At 38.7% G+C, this 18,153-nt stretch overlaps 1 protein-coding gene across 1 annotated transcript in view; it reads left to right on the top strand.

The window, feature by feature from the left end:
* PTPRM (protein tyrosine phosphatase receptor type M) overlaps nucleotides 1-18,153 on the top strand; it is a 1,084,438-nt gene that overhangs the window by 315,447 nt on the left and 750,838 nt on the right. The window contains exon 7 of the mRNA XM_042782070.1: nucleotides 7,302-7,595. Within this exon, the coding sequence (XP_042638004.1) occupies nucleotides 7,302-7,595 (294 nt within the window). The remainder of the gene's footprint in view (nucleotides 1-7,301; nucleotides 7,596-18,153) is intronic.

Below are 18,153 nucleotides of genomic sequence, written 5' to 3'. Positions count from 1 at the left end.
AAACAGCAGTTTGATGACAGGCTATATTGATAAATTACATTTTAAGTATAAATTTTGCACATGAGCAGTATTTTTGAAAAACATATTTTATTTATGTTGGTTTAGTTGTGTACAAAGAAATGAATGTGCTCTTGGCAAGTTCTTCTGCCAACAGAGATTACAACCTATAAATTTTGTTAAGAAATTATTTTTTTTTACTGATAGAAAATCACTTAAAATGCAAATATTCACCAGACAGGGTGTTTATGATAGCAGGATGGTTAATAAAATGAAGCAGTGTCAGTATAAAAATGTTCAGTCATATCACACAAGCCATATTGATAATACTGTGTTAACATTCATAATGTTCCAGTTAGGTTCTATTACTGTATTTTGCATGACTGAAAAATTGAGCCATTACATTAAAGAAGGTAGGAAAGAGGAAAAAAAACAGAAGAGAATAAATTCCCTTTAGTTGATTTTATGCCTTTTTTTTTTTGTGGGCTGAGGAGTTTATAGTATTGAACTACTATAGCAATTTTTGTGCACAGAATAATTTGACTTTAGATATATTATAAGACATTTTTAGACAACTTGTGGCAGGCCATTTATTAAATATGGGATATAAAATGATCTTTTCTGGATGGTCTATTACTATACTTCTATCAGCAGATTTCTTGATGTTTCAATCCATAACTTTTCAGCAATGTTAAAGACTGCCTTGCTTCAAATCCCAGAACTCAATATATAGTCATTGGCCAATAGGTTACACTCTGTGCTTCTGTTTTCTCATGTATAAAATAGATACAGTAATGTTACCTACCTTATAAAGTTTTCACAAAAATAAAAAACATATAGACGCATCACTTAGAGCAGTACACAGAGTAAGCCCCCGGTACATGTTAGAGCTTGGTGGGGTGAGGATGGGGTTAGTTCTCACTCTCTGCTCTAGTATGTCAGTTGGGAAGTCACATAGAACTACCTTAACATGTTTTAAGAAATGTAAATGCCTGCCCTTCCATCTACTGCCATGTCAGACTCTCTGCAAACATAGCCTGTGGTATAAAATCTATCTACCAAGTGTTGTGAAATCAGGACATTAACATTAATGTGAATGTTAATCACACATGGCTTGTGAGAGAAAATGTTTTATCAGTGAGTCTACCTCAAGTATTGTTAGTCTGAGGCAGTGACTAATGTTCAGTATGAGGACATGTACATCAGAGTATCTACTTGAGTAATATAGTTTTGCCTCATCAGATTCTTGTATGTTTTGAATTGTAGTAAACTTTAAATAGCCTGTCTGGCTAATATTTGCATCTAGGTTTTATATCTATAATAAAACTAAAAACCATTCATAGTAGTACACATCCTCTATGCTGATAACTTTCTAGGAAGTGAGAAGTCTCAAGGAAGAATGTGGATACCACTTTATCACCTAGCCTATGTGTCCACACAGCTAATTTCTTTATTATTATGATTATTTTTATTTTCCTCTTGGTGCCATACTTTGTTAATGTTTTTCCTTTTCTGATTTAAAATTCCTGTAATACTATCCTGTCCTGTTGAGTATCCATGTTGCAGAGATGCCATGCTTTATTCATGATCAGTATGATACAAATCTAGAAGCTTCTCTAAAAATTTCTCTCTAGAGAAGTTCATTTGTTGAGTGTTATGAGAGAATCATAAATTTCTAGTCTATTAGAACAAACATAAATGCAAAGAATGAATGGGTTCTTACATTTATACACTGTTTTTTTCTGGCCTATGACAGTATCATGGTATCTTGGCTCATTGTGATAAAAATACTCAAGCATCTCTTCCCATCACTGTACATGGTCTGAGCCAGAGACAATTTGCTTGCAGATATGGCTCTGATCTGAAATTTGACATTTCCTCTGTTTATAATTTTTTAACCATTTTTTCAATAGATTTTATTTTTTAAAATGAAATAATGTGCTGGGTACTACTAGTTTAATAAAGTATTATCTTTATTTGCTTTAAAAGATATAATGACATTTTCAGGCCACCTCTATGTAATTTAACACTTTTTATATATGCTATGTAATATTTGGAATGTTAATATTTTAAAAATGAAGCATCTGAAGTCCATGGAATTTATAAATTTCTTAAGGTCACACAGTAATTTGATGCCAGCCTCCCACTCCCCCCAATGAAACCAAATCATTTAGCTCTTAAACTACCACTCTCATCTTTGTTCATGTCTATCAGTACTTTTGGTAACTAAGAATATAAAAATGTTTCATATAATCTCCACATACAATGCATGTATATGAGCGTGTGTGTGTGCACACACAAGTGTGTATATATTATACAGAAGAAGCCCTGGTGGTGCATTGGTTAAGTGCTTGGCTGCTTGGCGAAAGGTTGGTGATTCAAACCCCCCATCCACTCTGAAGAAGAAAGATGGGACAGTCTACTTCTGTAAAGATTAACCTATTGCTATATACTTGTTTCTGACTCATAGTGACCATATGTTGTTTTAAACACAGCACATAGCACCACCAAATATCCTTTCCATAAAGATGAACCCAATGTGGCAGGTCTGCTGTATCCTGTAGGGTCACTAGGAGTCCGAATTATCTCAACAGGCAGCATATTTGGTTTTGGTTTATACATGTATGGAACCCTAGACTCAGCTGTTAAATTCTCAACTACTAACCTAAAGGTTGGGAGTTCAAACGCACCAGCTTCTCTCCATGACAGAGAAGGATGTGGCAGTCGGCATCTGTAAATATTACAGCCTTGGAAACTCTATAGGATAGTTCTACTCTGTCCTGTAGGGTCAATATGAGTTGGAATCAACTTGAAAGCACACATATACACATACTACATGTAAATATTATGTTGATACATATGTGTAAGCTAGGCATCTACATATGTATATCAATTGTTGTTAAAAAAGAAAAAAATTCACTGCCATCAAGTCGGATCTGACTCATAATGACCCTCCCTGGTTTCTGAGGTGGTACACTACAGAAATAGATTGCCCAATCTTTCTTCCGAGGAGTGGCTGGTGGGTTTGAACCACCAGCCTTCTGGTTAGCAGTCAAATGCCTTAGGCACTGTGCCACTAGAGCTCCTTTAATTGTTGTTAGCTTTCTTTAAGTCCGTTCTGACTCAAGGTGACTCCATGTGTGCAGAAGAAGAACTGTTCCATAGAGTTTTCCAGTCTGTGACCTTTTGGAAGCAGATTGCTGAGCCTGTTTTCAGAGGCACTTCTGAATGAGTTTGAACCACCAACCTCTTGACTTATAGTTGAGTGCTTAACCATTTGCACCACCCTTGGACACTGTTTTAGTTACTTCGTGCTGCTCTAACAGAAAATACCACAAATGGGTGACTTGAAAAAACAGGAGTTTTTTCTCTTACAGTTTTGCAGGCTAGAAGTCTGAGTTCAGAATGCCAGGCTCTAGGGGCTGGGTGAAAGCCCCTCGACCTTGGGCTTCAGCTCTGTTTCTTGCTTCCAGGCCCACTCAAGCTGGAGGCTTTCTTCACTCAGGCAGCTGCAGGCTGCTGAGGCTGACAAGCCTGAGGTTGACAAGTAAAAAGGCATAGTCCCAATATTTCCAAACCACGTGGCAGGCCACTGATTCAAGTCTATTAAGAGTCCCAAGATTAGCAGATAATGTGCCAGGCTGCTGAATGAAGACTTGGATACATGCAGGATTCAAGCCTGTAAAAAAGCTACATACATCCCATTCCTAAAGCTTCTCCTTATATACTGGGAGCAGAACACAACCCTGAGGCAGCTACTCAGCTGCTCACAGTAGATTCCACCATGGAGTTGATGACCAGTCTCATCATGGGGAATACTACATCCAACTGCCCAGTCACTCAAAACCAGGCCCATCCAAATTGACACGTAACATTAACTACCATAATCCCATCCCTTGTCAACTTGGCACCTTTATAGATCTTCATTGGGTGGCATGTGTACAGATCTCCTTCACTGGGTGGCTCCAGTCCCCTAGTTCATCTGAGTGATGACCTCACCCCTTTGGCCTGGCAGGCCTGATTCCTCTACCTCTTGGGCATGGTAACCCTGCCCCTCACTTTTGGGCAGTGACTGTGGCCCTATCCCACTGTCCATGTGTATGAGCAGCCCCATAACCAAGTACCAAATTGGTGAACGTCTGACTTGTTGAAACCTAGGTGTCTGTGGTGGGGTGGTTCCATTCTCACAGTCCATGATCTTACCCTTGAGGCTGAGGCATCTGTGCTTCCAGTTTCCTTGGTCTCTCCCCTTCTGCTGATTAATGCCGAAGGCAGCTCACTCCTCCAGGAATCTTCCTACTCAACTTTCTTGCTCCATGAGCTGGCCAACTTGCTACTTCATTTCATGCCTGTATCTTCTGCCATTTAATGACTGAAGGCAACCCACTCCACTAGGAAGCCACTAACCCAGTGGCATCCAGCTTTCTTCTACACGGGCTGGTAAGCCTGTTGCTGTCTAATGCTGGTCTCTTGGCTCTGTTGCTGCTGTCTCTCTGCCAGGGTCTCTCTTACTGGGATCTCAGCAGAAGGATCTTGGGTCAAAGACTCATTCTACTCCTGTGTCCACATTTTCGGTATCTATCAGAGCAGCATCGCACTCTCAGTACCATATTCTGTTTCAGTCTTTTCTTGTGCTGCTATAACACAAAATACCTACCACAGGTGGATGGCTTGAACAAACAGGGATTTTATTCTCTCTCAATTTTGGAGGCTGGAAGTCCAAGTTCAAAGTGCCAGCTCTTGGGGCTGGGTAAAAGCCCCTCAACCTTGGACTTTAGCTCTGCCTCTTGCTTCCAGCCCCCTGGAGCTGAAGGCATCTCTTCACTCAGGCAGCTGCTGACTGCTGAGGCTGACATACCCAAGGTCAACAAGTAAAAAAGGCACAGTGCTGATATTACCAAACCACATGGCAGAACATTGATTCAAGTCCATTAAGAGTCCCAAGACTGGCAGACAGCATGGCAGACTCTGAATGAAGATTTGGCTACATGCAGGATTCAAGCATGCCAAAATCTTCGCTTCATTCCTAAAGCTTCTCCTTATATACTGGGAGCAGACCACATCCCTAAGGCAATTACTCAGCTGTTCCTGGTAGATTTCACCATGGAATTGATGTCCATCATAGGGAATACTACTACATCCAGCTGCCCAGCCACTCAAAACCAGGCCCAGCCAAGTTGACACATAACCTCAACTACCAAAGACACTGAATGTTTCTCAATTAGATGTATGTATATGTGTTTAAATTCTTTCCTTATTGACTTGATTTTAATAGCTTTTTCATGTCCTTTTACTTTCCCTAGGGTAAAGAAATATTTTTAATTGCTTTTTTATCCCTGTGTATGTATTAGGTTTCTTCCTCTCTCCTGTTCTTTCCTTCCCTCCATTCCCTTTCTCCCACCCTCCCTTTGGAAAAATTTGTTCAGAATTTAAATATTAATTTACTCATACGCTGATTCTCTTGGTGACCCAGAAATCCTTTCGGGTTACTGTTTTGGTTGTTTCTGTTTGATTTAATGTATTTGGTACTTTTCTTAATGGGGAATTAATATAAAAAATATTCTTGAGACAAAAAAAAAAAGTGTTAAAAAAAGTCACATCTATTTTAGGAGACTAGTAACAATTTGAGTGAATTGGTGTAATCACTAGACTCTGTGACTTTATCCCTGAGTTGTATTTTGAGAGGCAGTGCAACAACCTTTGCTAGCTTTGCAGCTTGAAAGTAATTAACTGCTCTTTCAGCCTGGCTACATTAATGCTTTAGGATGTACTATAAAAGGTCCATTTCATGTCTTGGTTCAAGGAATTGCCTAATGATATAAATTGATGTTAAATCATTGTGAGTTAAGTCAGAACTTAACTCACAAACAGAACTGTTTAAAGAAATGAAGAGCTAACACAGGTTTTAAATTATAAAGTATAAGAACAATATTCTAGTAAATTTAAACTAAATTTGTAGTTCCCCCAAAAAAAGTATGACTTATCACCCTTTGAATACCAAAAAAAAAAAAAAAAGAAAGAAAAAGAAAGACATCGAGCTAACAAAGGGAACTGGTGTTGCTATTTTCTTAATTTATTGTTCTAGGGGGAGAAAGTTGGCATCATCTCAGGTGTACCCCTCAGATGCTACTGACTGCTGTCAGGCTCTCTTTAGCAGGAAACATAGTATCGACCAATGCGTTATGTCTGCCATGAGAAATTGCAGTATTCAAGGCAGTATTTGCAACAGAAGATGGCATGTTTTATTTTTCCTGCATTCATGTGAGCTAAATGGGGTTAAAAAGCAAGAATACACCCAAAAGGCACACAATACATGAGGACACATCCCTGGGTGGGGGAAAATAGAGCTTATGTTTTTCTGAGTGAGTGATTTATTAAGAAAGAACTATGATACGCCATGTAATGATTTGTTTCCTAATATCATGTGTTGTGTGTCACTGGCATCTGTAAGGTCTTTATTTGGTACCTGCAAAGTCATTCATTCAGTTAGCACCTAGCTACTGTTTGTATTAAGCTTGTAGATCTCTCCCTTCTCAGACAGTAATCTGGAAAAAGAGACTTGGGCATGAAACAATGAGAGGAACTTTCTTGGGTTGGAAGGAGTGTTTGCTGTTGATTTCTTAGTTTTAACAAGCTGAGGATAGTGTGGGCTGTGCTCCCGAGCTTCCTTTCTATTTGCTGCTTTACTGACTCATTACTTAAGATCCCTGAATAGCAGCAGTGGTGGGCTTTATTGTCCACTATGCTCAATTCTCCTCTAGCTAAATGAGGCCATTGTGGCTACTTTTTGGGAAATTAATCATCAAGAAAATGTATTTATGATGAAATAAACTGAAACGTTATGTTTTTAAAGTCATAAGATTGTTGGAATGTAAATATAAGGAAACCAACCATAAAGATCTGGAGAACTGGTACCTTTGGATGTTTTTGAAGACATTCTCAGTAGGGATATTGATAATGGAGAGCCTCCTATATCATTAACACTACCACTTGAGATGACTTACACAAGTTGCCATTAGTGGTGCCTTGATGTCTATGTAAAATGGGAAAAATGGTGTTTCCTTAAATAGATTGTGGTATATCTATTTGAACAAGCTTAGGTTTTTAAACATGATTTCATAACTTTCAACGTAGTGAAAACATTTATCAGTATGCCTTTTCTTATTAACCTGAAGAAAATCATTCTCATAAATGCATTCCTCAAATTTTTATATCTAATAAATTTTAATAATGAATGCGTGCTTTGTTCCTTTGTAACTCAAGACAAACATGTCTGAAAATGGCTCTCTGGTTTAATGTTGTAGAACCACCTGTTCCTATTGCCCCACCTCAGCTTGCCTCAGTGGGAGCAACCTACCTGTGGATACAACTCAATGCCAACTCCATCAATGGGGACGGGCCCATTGTCGCAAGAGAAGTGGAGTACTGCACTGCCAGTGGAAGCTGGAGTGACCGGCAGCCAGTGGATTCTACAAGTTACAAGATTGGACACCTTGATCCAGATACTGAATATGAGATTAGTGTCTTGCTCACGAGGCCTGGCGAGGGTGGCACTGGATCTCCAGGCCCAGCTCTCAGAACAAGAACAAAGTGTGCGGGTGAGTAGTTGGAAACCTGTAACCAGTGGCTGTTATTTTTCTGGATGCTGAGTTGCAGCATTGGTTTTTGTTAGATAACTGTCATACACTTCCCTCCAGCTATGTCAGCATCCTGTCTTTGAACAAAAACTCCATTAGTATATGAGCCTCGCCTACCAGCCTATGAAGCTTGGGACCAGTGACCTTGTGATTTGGTTTCTCTCAGCTTGCCTCTTATTCTTTTTTATTTTTATTTTTTTTGCTATTCTTAATTTATATTTTACTATAGGTATCATAAGAAGCTCTGGTGGCATAGTGCCTAAGGCATTTGACTGCTAACCAGAAGGCTGGTGGTTCAAACCCAACAGCCACTCCGCGGAAGGAATCTACTTCTGTAAAGATTTACTGACTCAGAAACCCAAAGGGGGTTGCTGTGAGTTGGAATTGACTTGATGGCAGTGAGTTTGGTTTTTGGTTTTAGTATAGGTATCGTGGAGGGAGCTCTGGTGGTGTAGTGCCTAAGGCATTTGACTGCTAACCGGAAGGCTGATGGTTCAAACACACTAGCCATTCCTCGGAAGGAAGATTGGGCAACCTACTTCTCTGTAGAGATACTGCCTGGGAAACCCTAGGAGGGGTCACTGTGAGTCAGGATTGAGTTCATGGCAGTGAGTTTTTTTGGGTTTTTTTTGGTAGGTATCATGGAGCTCTGTTGGCATAGTGGTTAAAACATTTGACTGCTAACCAAAAGGCCAGTAGTTCAAACCCACCAGTTGCTCTGCAGGAGAAAGATGAGGCATTCTATTTCTGTAAAGATTAAGAGTCTTGGAAACCTTATGGGGCAGTTCTACTCTGTCCTATAGAGTCTCTGTGAGTTGGAGTTGACTCGCTGGCAGTGAGTGTGGTTTGAATAGGTATCACATCATTCATACAAGAATTGTTCTTAATGTTCACTGAAAGTATCTACTTAATGATGTCTTCCAGTAGGGCAGATCCTCTTGACCTGGTCCCTTTGTTTTTTGTTCACAATGTGCTTATAGCCTGAAGGATTTTGGAATAAAAATTCCATCTTAGAGATAGCTTTAAAGCTGTATTTTTACTGATGGATATTTAATGGAGGGGCTACTTACGAATGACATGGGATCATTTGTAAAATAAGCAAGAATGATTTGTGTGCTACACAGTCTTTGAGTTCTTAGATTATAAAATGTTCTAATTGCCTGTGTTAAATCCTGTCTACAACTTGAGTAAGAGTAGGGTTGATGAAGAGATAAATGTAGAGTCTTATAAAAATAAAAACCTGAAGAAAGCTTCATTAGAGGTTATAGTGTTGTTTCTATATGACTGCTCACTGGAAGGAAGTAGAGGAAAAATACATTGGGATACTGAAGTACTCTTTTACCATTTAAGTAAAAAATCCATGTATTAAGTTACAGGCTGAGGTGAAGAGATTCCATAAATTTTTATGGTATTAAACGATTCTTCAAGTAGTCGTTTAAAAAGACACTTATCAGTATGTTTCATTTGTTTTTATAAGTTTTAAAGATACTCAGAACACAGTCTGATAGGAGTATGTGAAAATTATTAAGCTTTAACAGTTGTCACTGTTCTATTTTTTTCTTCACTTCATAATTTGGAGTATACTTTTCCACAAGTTCAACTGTCTTGGCAAAATGCTGATTTAAGTTTTTTCCCCCCTTAGAAAAGGAGACAGGTACCATTTTCTCCTGTGGACATGTTCTATAGAGCATAGTGAGTGGCCTGTTTTTGGCCCACTTTGCAACTTTCCTAGCCCACACTGCACTTTATGTTGTCCTCAGGGCAGTGGTTCTGGCATAAGGAAGCCTGCTCTGGATTGAAGAGGCCCACAACCCTATATTGAGGTGCTAAGGAGAAGGAATTTCATAATCTTTTTTCTTACTCATGTCTCTTTAGTTCAGTAAATCCCTGTCATCTCCTCTCTCTCTTTATCGAGTAAATCCTTTATGTATGTGTGTGTATGAAATAATTTCTTTTATTATCATCTGTTGTAATGCATAAAATAGCTAATATATATATATAATTTTACAATATAGGAATTTCTTTCACATCTATTATATAGTTTATAACTTCCTTATAAGGACTCAAGATAGTGTGATCTCTAGGTTACAGACAGGGAAATTGAAGCCTGTATGACTACCTGTCCACCTCTATGTATGCCCTGTAAGAAATAAGGTGAGTGTATTTCACTTTAATGATTACTTCAAGGCATCCTGTTTTGGATATGGCAGTAGAGAATTTCCCTTTCTCTCCAAAAGAAGATTAGATCTTACTGTTTAGGTTGGAGAGAGGGTATGATGTGCTTCATCTTAGTCACTAGCCACCTCGCTGGCTTACTGTGTTCAGTCCTGTTCTTCTTTCACACATTTTATCTTTTCTCTTGGATTTCTGTTTGTGCATTTCAGCTACTGACAAAGTAGTTGTCTGTATTCCCCTGAATATAATGAATTCCTCTTTGTTTTTGTGAAGCTTATTTGATCCGCTACATGGTGTGTAAATGTACAGCTTTCAAAGAGACAGCACCTCTCTTAATGATTGGCAGTTCTTTGTAGGAAATTAAAATCAGTTTGGAATTGGTATTTGTTTGCCAGCATGCTGCCTTACAGACTTAAAGCTCAGCCAATCAAGGGAGCCCAGTGATACTCCCACTCTCCACATACCTCTCAGACTATAGGTAGCATTGCCCATGGCCTGTGCTTCTGTGCGGTCTGTGCTGGCTTTGAATATTTTTTAAAAAGTTGTAGTTGAGCAAGCAATCCAAGGGAAGGATGTCAGGTAAGAAAGTCAAAGTTAGAAATTAAAGACGGAGGCCTGTGAGGTAGGCAAGGGAAGTGAAGTCAAATGAGATATTTTTGCTGGGTAAAGAAATTATATTACCCTTTCTTGACCTGAGAAAATCTGAAGATAGGATTGGTGAATGGGGAGAAGACAGATGTTACAAACTATATTGTTTGTTGCCATTCAGTCTATTCTTACTATAAACTGAAAATTTTAATATTGGTTCCAACTTGTTACACAGATGGAGTATAGTAAGTGTTTAGAGTTCAGAAAGAGCAAATTATGGGTCTCATAAAACTGAGGGGACTATAAACCTTCTACAAAGGGAGATGGAAAGTGTCCTTGACCAGGCTCGAACAGTAGATGTACCTAATAGGGTGACATGTAGTAGGGGTAAATGAAAATCATCCCGCATGTTTTTAAAAAGCCAAGGTTGTAGCATGAAAATGTTAGGTTTCAACTCATAGTGACCCTCTGTACAGTAGAACTAAACACTACCTGGTCTTGTGCCATCCCCACAGTCAGCATGGAATTAGAGTAATGCAATTTAGCAGCAACCTATTAAAAAAAAGAGATTGAGGATTTTGCTTACATGCATACGAATCATATTGTATTAATCACCAATATGATGATATTATCTCATGCTTTCTCTCCTCCGCCCTCTAAAAAAAAAAAAAAAAAAGCCTGAAAAGCCTGCTATAGTCTTAGGTTGCATTAATGAAAGGAAAAAAATACCCATTTTGCGAGAGGTGGTAGTCTGATTCTACCAGTGGTAGTTTGCTTCTACCCTGTTTATTCTGATTTCTGCCTTTAAACACAGTCCAAACCCCCTGCCCCTGAGTCATTTCTGACTCATAGTGACCCTATAGGACAGAGTGGAATGTTCCCCATAGGGTTTTCTAAGGCTATAAATCTTTACAGAGGCAGACTGCCTCATCTTTCTCCTGCGATGTGGCTGGTGGGTTCGAACTGCTGACCTTTGGGTAGGAGCCAAATGCTTCAACCACTGCACCATAAAAGACAGAACAAAATATAATGCCCAAGGGAGAATAACCAGACTAGGAAGGTTCTGGAACCTTGCTTTACCAATGAGTAAGGGTAGAAAGAACTGAGAAAAAGCTTGTGGAACAATAGGTTTTCTGTGCAGGTTTGGCAGGAACTGAATCATGAATAGTGAGGTTTTTTTGTGGCCAGTTTGTTCAAGCAGAACTTGAACTGTACACGGTGATTTATAGTCACAAGAGGATTGGTCTGGTTGAGCTTGGAGATCCCTTATACATGAAGACTCTGTGATTCACTGGTTTTCTTTCTAATGAGATGATTGATGGTATATTCCTACCCTGAAATTCTTCCAGCTTGACTTTTATGCTATCCTTGTCCAAATACTCCATCGTTGTGCTTACCAAGTACTGCTGTGCAGGTTAGGGGAGGTCTATGATGATGTTTTAAAAAATCTGAGCAAAAGAAGGAAAATTGTGAGCTTCAGTATAGCTAAATATATTAAAGTTGAAATACTTACTTTTACTCTAAGACTTTCTGCCTGATTTTTATGCTAAAACATCACTTCTTTTTTGAAATGACAGTGTTGGTAGATGCTAAAGAGTCAGGAGCCAGATAGCCTGGATTGGATCCAGGCTGTGTCCACAAGTAGGCATGTGACCTTGAGAAACTGCTCACCTCCTTTGGGCCTCCGTGGCCTCATCTGTAAATCAGGGGTGATTGTAATATGCATGTCCTAGTGCTGCTGCCATCTCAGTGGGCTCAGGCCCTGAACAAGACTGGAACTGAGACTTGTAACTGGCTGATGATAGTTAACTTCAAGTTTTTCACATTTTTATTTTCATTTCACATTTTCATTCAGAAGAATTTTATTGATTTCTGATTTTATTGTCCCAGATGTTTTAGAAATGTGATTTATCTGGGGAATCCAAACTCTTAAGAATCACCGGTTTGTGTCATGCACTATAAACTCTCATACAATTGAGCATTACTCTCAAGACAGATATTATTCTCTTATTTCTTCTGTTAAATTTGTCTCTTTAGGACTAGGTGTATGTTTTCTGTGCTGCATTAGTGAAACCTGTTCTGTACGGTCTTGGAGACACCTATGAAACAGTGTTTAGCTTCTTGTATTAAAACGCCAAGGTCGCTGTTTATTGCCCGTCCTCTGTATGAGGAAATTGAATTGATTTCCATGTGTGCCTTGTAGGTGCAATCTCATTACCTGATCAGGATTCTTCCTAGAATATACCACACCTCTAAAACTCTTGCTTCATATGCTTCTGAAAATTATTTTCAAATATGTATGCATACGCTCTCCCATATGACCTTGATCAAATCACTTAGCTTTTCTGATTTCCTCTCTTCATCTCTGAAATAGGGGAGTGACACCTGCCCTGCCTTTAACAGAGGTGTTTTTCAAGAGCAGGATAGATCTTCTCTGTGAAGGTATTTTGTAAAAGTTAGAATGCCATACCCATATGGAGTATTTTTTAAAAACAATCCTAGTTGGGAACTAGTTTCAAGATTTATACAAATATCCAATTATTTTCCAACTATGCAGTTAAGTTATAGTTGGATAACTTCAGAGATTTGAAATTACTTCATTTAAGGAAAGTGCAGTTCACTTTGTGTTTTCTATTATGTCTTAACTTTTTATAAGTATGTGCAGCCTGTATATCACAGGCCATTAAGTGGTAGCTACTTGCAAAAGAGAAATGGATGATGCTGTTAGCTTAATTTTCACAGTGGACTTTTTATGTGTTTTATTTTGGGATATTGCTTTTATGTACTCTGGTTTTTGGTTAACTGTGGTTAAGTGTCTTGCTAATAACTGGCCCCAGGAGTGAGAAAAGGATGATGAAGAGTTAATGAGTGAACAATTAAGATTGGTGAGGGTGAAATAAAGTTGAACTGAAATGTGTTTCTTAGAAGTATATAACTTAAAATCTTTGAAACAAGAATGATAATTATTTTGGGTGTATTTAACTCATTTGATTCTTTATGAACTATTTTGAGACTTTAAGCTCTGCTTTAATTTTTGATTAAATTCATAATTCTCAAAGTTTTTAAATGCATCATCTTTATGACATGTGGGAATCTTGACTACAAAAGTAGGCACTGCTGTGTTTCCAGAGTGGTAATACAAACCAGCTCCAACAAATACTGGATCAGAGTGGCATTGCTGGCCGTTGGCTGCCAGCCTACTGTGTGTTGAAAATAGACCCAAACCCACTGCCATGGAGTTGATTCTGACTCTTAGAGACCCTACAGGACAGAGTAGAGCTACACCATAGGGTTTCCAAGGTTGTAAATCTTTACAGAAGCAGACTGCCTTATCTTTTTTTCCTCAGAGCTGGTGGGTTTGAACCTCCAACCTTTTGCTTAAGAGCCAAATGTTTTTTAACCACTCTGCCACCAGAGCTCCTGGGTTGACAATAGAGTGTGATTTATAATAAACTATAGATTTTTATATTTTACCATAATTTGCATAGATGTGGACATTGACCTTATATATACCTAATTAGAGCCTTTTACCTCACTGTATAATAACTTTAAATATGTGTTACATTATAATTCATCGTTGTTCTACTCAGTTTTTTTTTTTTTTTTTTTTTTTACTGTTATTATAACTTATTTGTACAATATGGTTGCTTGAATTAGGATGCAAATAAGGTTTATACACTCGGCTGGTATTTCTTTTATTTCTTATTTTTATTGTGGTTTCATAAAAGTTTACAGAGCAAATTAGTTTTCCATTTGGCAATTTTACACAGTTTGTGTTGTAACATTAGTTGCAAATCCCTCAATATATAACAGCACTTTTCCACTTTTTCTCTGTTGTTGTTTGTTGTTACGTGCCGTTGAGTCAGACCCGACTCATAGCGACCCCTCCTTGGGTTTCCGAGGCAGTATCACTATGGAAGTAGATTGCCCCATCTTCTCTAGGTTCCTGGCCCTGCCCCTTTGTGCCTTCTGAACTTTTAGGGGTGAATGCTGCCCTTTTGGCCTTCTGTGGTTACTTGTTCTATGGAATATGTTCCTTACTTGTGTGTTTGTTCACTTTATAAATAGACCTGTCAGGTGTTGTGCTGAAAGGTAATCCCCAGGATTGGGTTCAGTTTCAAATTTGAGGGGTGTCTAGGGGCCAGTCTCCAAGGTTCCACCAGTCTTTGTCAGACTCGTAAGTCTGGTCTAATTTGGCAGTTTGTTTGACATTTTTCTCCCATTTTGTCCAGGACCTTCTGTGATCCTGATCAGAGCTGTCAGTAGTGTTAGCTGGGTGCCGGCTGGTTTTTTTGTCTACAGGTAGTTGATAGTTGAGGATGTGGTTCATGTGATCCACGATCCACATTAGTCCTTTGGACTAACTGTTTCTGAGTCTTTATTTTCACTCTTTTTTTGCTCTGGACAGGGAGACCAATAATTGCACCTTAGATGGCCAATCACTATGTTTTGCAACTCCAATTACTACTCTGGTTGGTTGGTATATATATATATATACATATATATATTGCTTTTCTCTCATTTTTAATTTTTTAAAAATAATTGTTAAAAAAAAATTTGCTGTTGTTGTTATTAAAAATGTATACGGAAAAATGCACCGCAATTCAACAGTTTTTGCATGTACAATTGAGTAGCACTGATCACATGGTTCAAGTCATCGAATTGTTCTCACCCTCCTTTTCCAGCTTATTCCTCCACTATTAATATTAACAACTTCTCCCTAAGTTTCTTGTGTAACCTTTTGAGTTGCTTTTGTCAATTTGATCTCATATAGATACTTGTTTTCTTTCATTCCTTTTGTGTGAGTGTGTGTGTGTGTGTGTGTGTGATTTGGTGAAAGTTTACAAATTCACTTCCAAACAGCAGTTCACTTTGTCTCATGACATTGACTGCAATTTAGCACAATGCAAACAGCTCCCCTCCCACTTCCTCCCCGTAGTTACCTCTACCCTGTGTCCTACCCCCCATGCATTCCTGCCCCCTGAGCTGTCTCTCTGTGCATACACAGCCCTTCTATTCTCCCATGATTTTTCTCTTCAAGGAGTATATCTACCTCAGGTAAATGTTCACCTCATATGTCTGTCTGTTGTTTGGCTAGAAGCCTCAGGAGTGGGTTCAATTCCAGACCTGAAGGGCAGCTGGGAGCCATAGTCTCAGTGGTTCCACAGGCTCCATCACACTAACAAACCTGGTCCCTTTCTTTTTCCCCCCAAATGATTTTGAGTTTTGTTCCACATGTTCTCCCACTCTGTCCAGGATCTCCTACATAGATCCCCCTCCGAGTGGTTGACAGTGGTAGCCAGGCACCATCTAGTTCTTCTGGTCTCATAGTCATATAGGCTGAGGATCTCATGATGTACCAGGTGCTTGGACTAATTGTTTCCATGCATCTTTGATTTTCTTCATTCTTCTTTGATCTACATGAGAAGAGACCCATCATTTGATGTAGATGGGTGCTTGCAGGCTTTTAAGATCCTAGTCACTACTCATCAAAGAAGGAGGTGGAACAATGTTTTTGTGTAGTATGTTATGCTAATTGAGCTTGATGTCCCCTGCAATGATGGTTCCAAGTCCACAGGTTCAACTACTTGCTCCCTCTGGGTAGTTGGCTGTGGCCAAGAAGTGACTACAACCTTGTCCCTTGTCAGTTCTACTATATACCTGGGAATTCTTACAGAACATACAAATACACTTGTGGAAACATTGTCTGCCAACCCTATACATGGTCTTGGGTATACTTCCCCCTACATTGTTGTTGTTGTTGTTATGTGCTGTCGAGTCGGCCCCGACTCATAGCGACCCCTCCTTGGGTTTCCGAGGCAGTATCACTACGGAAGTAGGATTGCCCAACCTTCCTTCCGAGGAGTGGCTGGTGGGTTTGAACATACCTAATAGTTCAGCCTGCCCACCCATCTATCCACCCATATACCCATGTTTGCCTTCACTGACAATGCAGTACTGTATGTGCAAAAGGGTTTATCTTTGTTGTCTGTACCTCCCACATACCTCTCTCTGTCTTCCTCTTCCTCAGTGCCACCATATTGATCACTCAAATTTGGTACATTGCCCTTCTCTTCACCCAAATAAATATTTGACTCTGCCTATCTAACAGTGTTCCCCACCCTCCCCTCCCACTCCTGGTAACCAACAAAGAAAATTTCCTTCCATATATAAACCTATCCTTGACTTTTTACAATAATGCACTAATAAAATACTTGTCCTTCTGTGATTCATTTATTTCACTCAGCATAATGTCCTCCAAGTTCATCCATGTTATGCAGTGTTGGGCAGATTCTGTGTTATTCTTTACAGTTGCATAGTATTCTATTGTGTGTATGTATCATAGTTTGGTTATCCATTCTTCATTTGATGGACACCTAGGTTGTTTCTGTCTTTTGGCTGTTGTAAATAGTGCTGCGTTGAACATGGGTTTGCATATATCTGTTCTTGTCATGGCTCTCACTTCTTTAGGATATATATCTAGTAATTGAATAGCTGGGTCAAATAGCATTTCTAATTCCAGCTTTTTAAGAATAGCCATACTGCTTTCCACAGTGGTTGTACCATTTTACAGTCCCACCAGCAGTATATGAGAATCCCAATCTCTCTACATCCTCACCAGCATTTGTTATTTTCTGTCTTGTTGAACTTTGCTACTAGGGCTAGGGCAAGATGGTATCTCATTGTTTTGATTTGCATCTCTCTAATATCTAATGATCGTGAGCATTTCTTCATATGTTTGTTGGCAACCTGAATATCCTCTTTGGTGAAGTGTCTATTCATGTCTTCTGCCCATTTCTTAATTGGATTATTTGTCTTTTTGTTGTTGAAGTGTTGAAGTTTTCTATAAATTCTAGAGATAAGTCCCTTGTCAGATATGTCATTGCTGAATGTTTTTTCCCAATCTGTAGGTTCTCAAATTTTGACTCTTTTGGAGAAGTCTTTGGAAGCACATAAAAATTTAATTTTGAGAAGGTCCTATTCATCTAATTTCTCTTCTGCTGTTTGTGCATTTTGGGTTATGCTTGATAGTCTATTTATACCATATATTAGAGCCCCTAAATTTGCCCCTAGTTTTTCCTTGAGGAACCTGATAGTTTTAGATTTCACATTTAAGTCTTTGATCCATCTGGACTTAGTTTTGTGTATAGGGTGAGATTCAGATCTTGTTTCATTTTTCTGCAAATGGATATCCAGTTTTGCCAACACCATTTATTAAACAAACATTCTCTTCCCCATTTTGGCCCTTTGTCAAAGATCAGCTGACCATAGGTAGATGGATCTAGGTCTGGGTTCTCAATTCTATTCCATTGGTCTATGTATCTGTCATTATACCAATACCAGGCAGTTTTGACGACGGTGACTGTGTAGTAGGTTTTGAGATCCGGCAATGTGAAACCTCCTACTTTGTTTTTCTTCTTCAGTAGTGCTTTGCTTATCCAAAATTTCTTCCTTTTCCATATAAAGTGATTGTTTTTTCCATATCCTTAAAGAATGTTAATGGGATCTAGATTGGGATTGCAATGAACGTATAGATTGCTTTGGGTAAAATTGACATTTTTCACAATGTTCAATCTTCCTATCCATTAGGATGATATGTACTTCCATTTATGTAGTTCTCTTATGTTTTTTTGAAGTAGTCTTTTATAGTTTTCTTTGTACAGGTCTTTTGTGTCCCTGGTAAGATTTTTTTCCCAAGTATTTATTTTATTTTTGGGAGGGTTAGCTATTGGTAATGCTACTGATTTCCTTATTT

Source organism: Orycteropus afer, unplaced genomic scaffold, assembly GCF_000298275.1.
Source record: "Orycteropus afer afer isolate SDZICR_OR568_19922 unplaced genomic scaffold, OryAfe1.0 scaffold00234, whole genome shotgun sequence".
Taxonomy (NCBI): Eukaryota; Metazoa; Chordata; class Mammalia; order Tubulidentata; family Orycteropodidae; genus Orycteropus; species Orycteropus afer.
Note: the sequence above shows the minus strand (reverse complement) of the source record. Positions and strands in the feature narration are given on the sequence as shown.